This window comes from Salminus brasiliensis, chromosome 18 (genome assembly GCF_030463535.1).
Source record: "Salminus brasiliensis chromosome 18, fSalBra1.hap2, whole genome shotgun sequence".
Classification (NCBI taxonomy): Eukaryota; Metazoa; Chordata; class Actinopteri; order Characiformes; family Bryconidae; genus Salminus; species Salminus brasiliensis.
Window position 1 is genome coordinate 33,939,656 of NC_132895.1, and position 10,866 is coordinate 33,950,521.

The window sequence follows — 10,866 nt, forward strand, 5'->3', positions numbered from 1 at the left end:
GATTCGTTATTAAATATGGGGGGTGTTGGTGGATCAGTGGGTAAAACAGGTTCCAGTCATTTTTAATTTTTTGTTGCACAAAAAAGAGTAAAAACGTTTAGTGTTTATAACCGAAGACCGGAAATGAAGGAACAGAGAACCAGTGTGCGCGAGATACCAGCGGGCAGGAGCTCAAAGACCGCGCGGCCGAAATAAAGGAAACAACTGTGGTTCCGCTTTACTAATGCAGCGCGTGCGTGTGGGAACGAAGAAGCGCCTCAAGATCTAATATCATAAAAATTATATTAAAATTATAATAATAAACATTTAGTGATTTTTTACTGTGAACCATTTCGGAGCTTTAATACATCTGCAGTTATTCCATTTTTACGCGGATAAAGAAATAGATTGATAGATGCAGTCTTATGCAAAAGTCTGTGCACCCCGTTTGTGTATACCTAAACAAGTATAAACAGTAATATATAATTTAAAATCTGCACGTTTTAGACACAATTCATATTTATTTACTGAATGTAACAGCGTGAAAAATAAAATATAACATATTTAAGGTGTCATTACTTTTGCGCACGATGAATTCTTTAGCGTTTATTTAAGTAAATAAGCAGTAAATGTGTAGAATTTATTACCGCAGTGTGTAATGTGGCCAGTTTAGGGTACCCAAACTATTGACCAAGGCTGTGTATATATCTCTATATATAGCTGTATAAAACATTCCATTAAACATATATATCATATATCATATTTCTTACGTGTTCATTAATTGCTAAAGTCGCTACAGTTTACATGTATTTATTTATTTGTTTGATGTATTTATATATTGCAGCTCGTGCTGCTCAAACACACTGCGCGGAATATCGCTCGCGAGCTCGTTTTCATTTTGGCAGTTTAATGGTTAGAGCAGACCGCGGCCTTAATCGCTTTATATACACAGAGCTATTATACATTAGGCTATATATTATATATACGGCTGCCATCATAGAGTGTCCCATATCAGCAGTCTCGTGCCACCCTATGCAGCCTCTGAGACCGTTCAGCGGGCGCAGGCTCGCGAGGCTTATTAAAGCGCGTGTTTTATTTACATTAAAGGTGGATCAGTAATATGATGACCTCCACCCCCCCCCCCCCCTCCTGCAGCGAGCGAGCCCGTCAGCCCCCAAGTCTTATTAACCCGGCGTCCCGCGCGAGCAATGGTTATATATATATATAAATATAAAATTATATAAAGCTGCTGCTTATATATAAGGCCTATGCATAATACCTCATATATATATACACACTTTATTTCATTGATATATATATATAACGCACATCTGCATGCACATCTGCACAGGAAGCCCCGCCTCCTGCGCGAGGGACGAAGAAAACGCCATTTCTCACTGTTATAAAGGACGGAGCGCGCGCCCTGTCCCTTCTAACAGTGAGAAATTGCGTTTTCTTTGTCCCTCGCGCAGGAGGCCGGGTTTCACGGCTGGGTGCGCGAGGGCTCCTAATACGACACCCCGCGTTCTCCCGTCTCGCGCTCTCTCTCTCTCTCTCGCGCGCGCGCGCTCTCTGTTTCTACGCCGGACCGGAATGGGCTCGTTAATCATCCCGCGCTCGGCTGGACTGGGAGGTCTCTATAAAGACCTCGAGGACCAGGGAAATAAACAGCCCGCGAGCCGCTCGCGCTCCCGTAGGCGCTTAGACAGCGCGCTCTCAAAGTTCTCAGGCGCTGTTATTGCAGTCTGCGCGCTGCACGAGGAGCTGAAGGTGGAGTGAAATGACGTAGGTGTGCAAAAGTAATGACGTCTTTAAAAAAGCCGCGTTTTAATTAGTTTCGCTCGACCTTTTAAATTCGGCAAATAAATCTGTGTAAAAATGTGCAGAAGATTATTACATGATTACGTGCTCTGTAGATGACGTCACAGCAACTTCTACCGTTTGATGGGGGTGCTCAAACTTTTTCACGATGCTGCATGTAAATGAAAAGGAGGGGGTGGTTGTGATGAAATCGCTTAATACAAAAACGCTTAATATACCAAATCTATGTGTAGTTCATATAATAAATATATAGGGGCTTGTTTATTATATCATTATATATATATATATATATGTATGTAAGGGTTTCGGCTGTAATAGATATGTTATATCTATAATTATAATATATAATTATACACCTTAGTTCAGCTGATTTTGAGGCACAGTATGAATGTAATATTAATAATAATGTAAATGATAAGTGATTTGGTTAACTAGCTGATGCTCATCTGCAGCCTCTGGATGGGTAAACATAAAGTACATAAAATAAAATGCAGGTATTTTTAGACTGAGAAATTATGAATGATCGGTTCTCTGAATCTACCTCGAATTATTATTTCTCCATGTTTCCAGACTTCAGTCAGTAAAATTACACTAGACAGTATATTTACAGCCTCGTGCAAATAAAGTGTGTCGCATATCGCTGCTGGTATATACACGGAGTCTGAAATGAACAGATTGGGGAAAATATATAAATCATATATAGATATATAAGATATATATATAATATAGATATATAATATGATATATAATATAGATATATAATATATATATATGATATAGATATATAATATGATATATAATATGATATATAATATGATATATAATATATATAGATATATAATATGATATATAATATAGATATAATATATATATATATATATGATATAGATATAAAATATGATATATAATATGATATATAATATGACATATAATATATATAGATATATAATATGATATATAATATAGCATGACATTTGCACACACTGCCGTTAATGTTAAGTTCAGTAAATGAGCAGTAGGTGTGTGTTAGGGTGTATAGGAGTGTGTGTTAGGGTTAGGGTATACAGGAGTGTGTGTTAGGGTTAGGGTGTACAGTAGTGTGTGTTAGGGTGTACAGGAGTGTGTGTTAAGATGTACAGGAGTGTGTGTTAAGGTGTACAGGAGTGTGTGTTAGGGTTAGGGTGTACAGTAGTGTGTGTTAGGGTGTACAGGAGTGTGTGTTAAGATGTACAGGAGTGTGTGTTAAGGTGTACAGGAGTGTGTGTTAGGGTTAGGGTGTACAGGAGTGTGTGTTAAGGTGTACAGGAGTGTGTGTTAGGGTGTATAGGAGTGTGTGTTAGGGTTAGGGTGTACAGGAGTGTGTGTTAGGGTTAGGGTGTACAGGAGTGTGTGTTAAGGTGTACAGGAGTGTGTGTTAGGGTTAGGGTGTACAGGAGTGTGTGTTAGGGTGTACAGGAGTGTGTGTTAAGATGTACAGGAGTGTGTGTTAAGGTGTACAGGAGTGTGTGTTAGGGTTAGGGTGTACAGGAGTGTGTGTTAAGGTGTACAGGAGTGTGTGTTAGGCTTAGGGTGTACAGGAGTGTGTGTTAGGGTTAGGGTGTACAGGAGTGTGTGTTAAGGTGTACAGGAGTGTGTGTTAGGGTGTACAGGAGTGTGTGTTAGGGTTAGGGTGTACAGGAGTGTGTGTTAGGGTTAGGGTGTACAGGAGTGTGTGTTAGGATGTACAGGAGTGTGTGTTAAGGTGTACAGTAGTGTGTGTTAGGGTGTACAGGAGTGTGTGTTAGGGTTAGGGTGTACAGGAGTGTGTGTTAAGGTGTACAGGAGTGTGTGTTAGGGTGTACAGGAGTGTGTGTTAGGGTGTACAGTAGTGTGTGTTAGGGTGTACAGGAGTGTGTGTTAAGGTGTACAGGAGTGTGTGTTAGGGTTAGGGTGTACAGGAGTGTGTGTTAAGGTGTACAGGAGTGTGTGTAAGGGTGTACAGGAGTGTGTGTTAGGGTTAGGGTGTACAGGAGTGTGTGTAAGGTGTACAGGAGTGTGAGTTAAGGTGTACAGGAGTGTGTGTTAGGGTGTACAGGAGTGTGTGTTAGGGTGTACAGTAGTGTGTGTTAAGGTGTACAGGAGTGTGTGTTAGGGTTAGGGTGTACAGGAGTGTGTGTAAGGGTGTACAGTAGTGTGTGTTAGGGTGTACAGGAGTGTGTGTAAGGGTGTACAGGAGTGTGTGTTAGGGTGTACAGTAGTGTGTGTTAAGGTGTACAGGAGTGTGTGTTAGGGTTAGGGTGTACAGGAGTGTGTGTTAAGGTGTACAGGAGTGTGCGTTAGGGTGTACAGGAGTGTGTGTTAAGGTGTACAGGAGTGTGTGTTAGGGTTAGGGTGTACAGGAGTGTGTGTTAGGGTTAGGGTGTACAGGAGTGTGTGTTAGGATGTACAGGAGTGTGTGTTAAGGTGTACAGGAGTGTGTGTTAGGGTGTACAGTAGTGTGTGTTAGGGTGTACAGGAGTGTGTGTTAGGGTGTACAGGAGTGTGTGTTAGGGTTAGGGTGTACAGGAGTGTGTGTTAAGGTGTACAGGAGTGTGTGTTAGGGTGTATAGGAGTGTGTGTTAGGGTTAGGGTGTACAGGAGTGTGTGTTAGGGTTAGGGTGTACAGGAGTGTGTGTTAAGGTGTACAGGAGTGTGTGTTAGGGTGTACAGGAGTGTGTGTTAGGGTTAGGGTGTACAGGAGTGTGTGTTAGGGTGTACAGTAGTGTGTGTTAGGGTGTACAGTAGTGTGTGTTAGGGTGTACAGGAGTGTGTGTTAAGGTGTACAGGAGTGTGTGTTAGGGTTAGGGTGTACAGGAGTGTGTGTTAAGGTGTACAGGAGTGTGTGTTAGGGTGTACAGGAGTGTGTGTTAGGGTTAGGGTGTACAGGAGTGTGTGTTAAGGTGTACAGGAGTGTGAGTTAAGGTGTACAGGAGTGTGTGTTAGGGTGTACAGGAGTGTGTGTTAGGGTGTACAGTAGTGTGTGTTAGGGTGTACAGGAGTGTGTGTTAGGGTTAGGGTGTACAGGAGTGTGTGTAAGGGTGTACAGTAGTGTGTGTTAGGGTGTACAGGAGTGTGTGTTAAGGTGTACAGGAGTGTGTGTTAGGGTTAGGGTGTACAGGAGTGTGTGTTAGGGTGTACAGGAGTGTGTGTTAAGGTGTACAGGAGTGTGTGTTAGGGTTAGGGTGTACAGGAGTGTGTGTAAGGGTGTACAGGAGTGTGTGTTAGGGTGTACAGTAGTGTGTGTTAGGGTGTACAGTAGTGTGTGTTAAGGTGTACAGGAGTGTGTGTTAGGGTGTACAGGAGTGTGTGTTAAGGTGTACAGGAGTGTGTGTTAGGGTGTACAGTAGTGTGTGTTAAGGTGTACAGGAGTGTGTGTTAGGGTGTACAGGAGTGTGTGTTAGGGTGTACAGTAGTGTGTGTTAAGGTGTACAGGAGTGTGTGTTAGGGTGTACAGGAGTGTGTGTTAAGGTGTACAGGAGTGTGTGTTAGGGTGTACAGGAGTGTGTGTCTGTAGATGTGACTTATTTACACACGGAGTTTGACCAGGGTGCGCAAACTTTTGCACACGACTGAAGGTGAATCTCTGAGACTAAGAAGAAGAGCTGCTGTATCAGTGTGGTGAAGAACCCTGGAGACAGTTACTCTAATCCGAAATGATCAAACATTAAAAATCAAAACATTAAAAAATATATAAATATAAATATATAAATGTAAATATAAATATATAAATATATAAATATAAATATATAAATGTAAATATAAATATATAAATATATAAATATAAATATAAATATATAAATATATAAATGTAAATATATAATATATAAATATATATAAATGTAAATATATAATATATAAATATATAATATATAAATATATAATATATAAATATAAATATATAATATATAAATATATAATATATAAATATATAAATTTAAATATATAATATATAAATGTAAATATATAAAAATATAAATTTAAATATATAAATATAAATATATAAATATATAATATATAAATATAAATATATAAATATATAATATATAAATATATAATATATAAATATATAAATGTAAATATTAATATATAAATATATAATATATAATATATAATATATAAATATATAAATATATAATATATAAATATATAATATATAAATATATAAATGTAAATATTAATATATAAATATATAATATATAATATATAAATATAAATATATAAATATATAATATATAAATATATAATATATAAATATATAAATATATAATATATAAATATATAAATGTAAATGTAAATATTAAATATATAAATATATAATATATAAATATATAATATATAATATATAAATATATAATATATAAATATATAAATGTAAATGTAATTAATTCCTGCAGCTCATCTGTGCTTCTCCACCCAGACCTCAGCACCGCTCTCTGATTTCCCATCTCCCCCCACGGTTTAAGTCATCAGATAAAGCTATATTAATAACTAGAGCTGGAATATCGATCTCCTCCCGAAGGCCCGCGGGTTTCACTGGAAGCGCTGATTAGAAACGGTTTCCGGTTTTAACGTTTAAAACGGTGTAAAGCGACCGAGCGCGAGCGGAGACGTAACACACGGATTAAACGCAGAGGTGAAGTGCTCGAGCCGAACACTCACTCTGATTATTAATAAATACAGCGTCACTCTGTAGGTCACTTCCTTTTTTACCAAATTTAGAAACGAATGAAATAAATGAATCCCACAGTGTTTAATCAGCTGTAGGACCAAAACGACTGAAATTAAGTCTATACACATTCTACAGTAACACACATTAGTGTGCGCTTACTGATGTCCTCCTTTATGTGACGCGCATCACTTCCATCATCATCAGTCATCAAAGGGAAAATGATGATGAAATTAGCTCGTTGTCTGTTTGACGTTTTTACCAAACATGTTTATATATTTGCTTCACATGGTTTATATTTAAACGACTGAAATTAAATATAGAAATGAAATGATCCGCATTAGTGTGTGTTTAAGTGACCTGATTTTACATTAATTAAACTTTTCCTTAAAATCAATTGTGAAAAAATATACGATTAAAAAGTAATAATAATAATAATAATATTAATAATAATCATCCTTATTTAGACACACATTTAATAAATATGTTCACTTGCTGTTAGAAAAAAATAAAAAATAAAAATAAAAAATAAAAAATAACTACATTTGTTGCATAAATAAAATAAAATAAATAATTTCTGAATATATAAATATATAATATATAAATATATAATATATAAATATATAATATATAAATATATAATATATAAAAGTGCAGTGTGTGTTTGTGTTCACTGATTTTAAAAATGTAACCATTGCATTAATGATTAATTCTGAATTCCTCAATAGTAATAACACCAGTAATAACACTGTTATTACTGTTAATAATAAGGATTTAGACAGCGCGCGCGGCTCTCCCAGTGTCTGACCGCCCCCCCCCCCCCTCTCCTCCCACCAGGTCTGGTTCCAGAACCGTCGCGCGAAGTGGAAGAAGCGCAAGAAGACCACGAACGTGTTCCGCGCGCCCGGCACGCTCCTGCCCACGCACCACGGCCTGCCCCAGTTTCCCACCGCCATGGGGGACGGCCTGTGCTCCTTCCACGCGAACGACACGCGCTGGGCGGCGGCGGGGATGCCGGGCGTGTCTCAGCTGCAGCTCCCCCCCGCGCTCGGGCGCCAGCAGGCCATGGCCCAGTCTCTGTCCCCGTGCAGCCTGAGCGCGGGCCCTCCGCCCACCTCCATGGGCCTGTCCAACATGTCGTCCAACGGCTCGAGCCTGCAGTCGCACCTGTACCAGCCCACCTTCCCGGGCATGGTTCCTGCCTCGCTCTCGGGCCCCACGAGCGCGGCGGCGGCGGGAGGATCCCCGCAGCTCTGCAGCTCGCCGGACAGTGACGTGTGGAGGGGCACGAGCATCGCGTCGCTGCGCCGCAAAGCGCTCGAGCACACGGTGTCCATGAGCTTCACCTAATGGGCTGCTGTCCCGCTGCGAGCCCCGCCCCCCACCCCACCCCCCCACCCCCCCCCCCCCCACCCCCACCACCACTTCACCCAGTATTAAAGCGAAAGTTCGGCTGAACATCAGACAGCAGAACTTCACCCTTAGCTACACTGTGTGTCCAAAAGTTTGCGGACACCCCTTCTAATACATGCATTCAGCTACGTTAAGCTGCACCACATTGCTGACACAGGTGTGCAAATGCACACACACAGCCTGTCTAGTCCCTGTAGAGAAGAAGTACTGCCAATAGAATAGGACCATCTGGCACCCTGCCGCCTAATGCCAGGCGGGGGCTGGAGGGCTCTCTGGAATGGTGGTTGGTGCTCCATCCAATAGTTGGGCTTGGTTTCAGAAGAAACAGTGAGTGAGCAGGTGTCCCAATACTTTTGTCCACACAGTGTATGAGGCTGGTAGCTAATGGAAGTCATTTATTAGCATTGTGCTAACTGACTGTTAAAGGCTCACACGCTAAATGATTACGATAGCACTGACCTAGCATAGCTAGCACCTCAAACCACAACCGCTATCTAGAACATCCAGCAGGAGCCTTCTCTCCGAAGGCTGGCTGTGGGGTCCTGGTCTGAGTCTGCTACTGGACCGGCTGTTCGTTGGCCTCTCACAGACCTGCATGTACTTGTATTAACCTTAGCCTACATCCGTGCACAGCTGAAGGAACAGCGGCACCGTTTGCTTGGCTAGCTTTGTGCCTGAGCTCTGAGGCTAATGAAGCTAACGGATTTGATTAGCATTGTGCGAACTGACCAATCAGGGGAGAGTTGCATTGTTTGCTACACTGCTATATATATATATATATAACAGTATGCGCACTGTTAGCTACGGCAACCCGGCGTAGCGTAGCACAGCTAACACCAAGTTGAACACGCATCCATAAACGCCCGCGGCTTTGAAAGCTAGCTTTTGGCACCGGGTCCAAGTCTAGTACTAGACCCAACTAAACCGACTGTTGATTGGACTTCTCATAGACCTCCATTCACTGTTCATTAGCCTTAGCCTAGCCTAGCCTACGTCCCAGCACAGCTAAAGAGGAAAACCACAGTCCAGAGCAGGGTGGAGTTCTGTCCTGCGGTTGTCGCCCGAACTGTCCCTTTAACTGACCCCAGCCACGCCCCACGGAGTCTCAGGACCTCCTCAAGCAATGCCACTTCAAAGCAAGCAAACAAACAAAACAACAAACAAACAAACAAACAAACAAACAAACAAACATCAGACACCGGACTCGGTGATGCTCTGTAAATCTCTCCTGTTGATTTCTGTGCACTTTTATTTGTTTATTTGTTTATTTATTGCTTCGTTGATTCGTTTGTGAGTTTATTTATTTGTTTATTTATTTATTTGTTTGTTTCGATTGATCAGAGTCCGTTTCTGCCGCAGTCTGCACGAGGCAGACTGAAACAAAAAAGAAGGAAAACTAAAGAAAAGAGGAAGAATTTTATAAGAACAATAAAAGCCGATCGTTAATAAACGATCATCTCCAGAAGCATCAGCCAGACTGCATGCGCCCTCTGAAGGTAGACGATGTTCTGGGGGTGGGCTGGGGGGGTGGGTGGGTGGGTGTGTTTTGGGGTTATGGGGGGAGGTGTGGGGTTCTGATTTCTGATCTCTGGACTCTGTTCTAAGCTGTTCTATGGGGTGTTTGGTGTAGATAACGCATTCTTGAACTGGTCGGTTTGTGCTCTGTTCTGAGTTCCTGTCTGTGATTAAACCCCGCCTTTCTGATCTTTCTTCCTCAACCAGCCGCTTTTGTTCCCTTTGATCTTGTTTATATTGATTGAATGTGATGAGAAATAAAATCATTTTCAGTATCTCACCCCGCGAGCTCCTCCCCGTCTCTGGCCTGCTGTTCTGTGAGCTGATGGTTCTCCTGTAAAGGTACTAAGACCTGTCGCATTAAATTCAGCTAAATATAACACCTGGCAAACCTGCTGTCTAGAACCTTGGTGATTGTTTGTTTGATTTGGGGTTTTTTGCACATGGAGAACCTGCACAAACCGTTCTGAAATAATGACACTTCCAAAATGTTCTGTGAACCTAACGTTCTGTAAAGAACCGAACTGTGTATGAAGGCATTGTGCAGTGTGCTTTGCGTTCTATATAGACCGTTTCCTTTATTCGTTCCCCCCAAAAAAAACAACCCTAAAAATGGTTCTTTACTTTTCACTGTTACTTTATTTATTTATTTATTTATTCAATTAAAACGCTCTAAATGTTGTTTTTGTTTATAAGGAACGTGTGAATAAAAGGTTCTACATATCACAAAAAAGGTTCCACTATTAAATTAGTGCCTCTATAAAGAACCATTCCCATTAGAACCATTTTCTAGAGTTAAATTATATTCTTTAGTAAAGGTTCTGCATAAAACATTGACAACATTAAAATCTGAATCTGAATCTGAATCTGAATCTGAAATTTGAACCTGAATCTGAATCTGAATTTGAACCTGAATCTGAATCTGAATCTGAAATTGAATTTGAATTGAATCTGAATCTGAATCTGAATGCAGTTCCTTTTCATTCTTTTTTAATGGCTCCTTATGATAAACGTGCTACTGATGGTATACACAGAACCTTTTGTTGCACGTGGAAAACCCTGCAACAGTCCAGGAGTCTGCTGCCCCGTCCAGACCTCCGTTCCTGACTCCTTCAGAGGAACCCAGCAGGTCTGTAGTGGTTTTTCACAGTCATGCTGAACAACAGGCATTCAGACAGCAATTATGATGAGCTAGCCACTCCACTTCTCTCCACAGAACCAAGTCCAGTCCAGTCCAGTCCAGCCCAGAGTTCTCACACAACAGCACAGCTATTTCATACGCTATAGGACAAAAGTATTGGGACACCTGCTCATTTGTTCACTGTTCTACTCTTCTAACATCCTGCTTTGTTGGAGTAACTGTCTCTACTGTCCGAGGAAGTTGGTGAGGTCAGGGTGTTGGATGGAGCATCATCCGTCATCATCCGGCTATTCTATTTGCAGTACTTCTCTAA

At 40.8% G+C, this 10,866-nt stretch overlaps 1 protein-coding gene and 1 pseudogene across 2 annotated transcripts in view; both read left to right on the forward strand.

Moving 5' to 3' along the window:
* Positions 1 to 9,692, forward strand: part of LOC140539140 (homeobox protein orthopedia B-like) — a 12,517-nt gene extending 2,825 nt beyond the window's left edge. For both annotated transcript variants that reach the window (XM_072661769.1, XM_072661768.1), the window contains one exon: positions 7,322 to 9,692. In XM_072661769.1, coding sequence (XP_072517870.1) covers positions 7,322 to 7,834 — 513 coding nt within the window. In that variant the 3' untranslated portion in view covers positions 7,835 to 9,692. The remainder of the gene's footprint in view (positions 1 to 7,321) is intronic.
* A 741-nt stretch (positions 9,693 to 10,433) lies between these two features.
* Positions 10,434 to 10,866, forward strand: part of LOC140538813 (homeobox protein orthopedia B-like) — a 5,185-nt pseudogene continuing 4,752 nt past the window's right edge.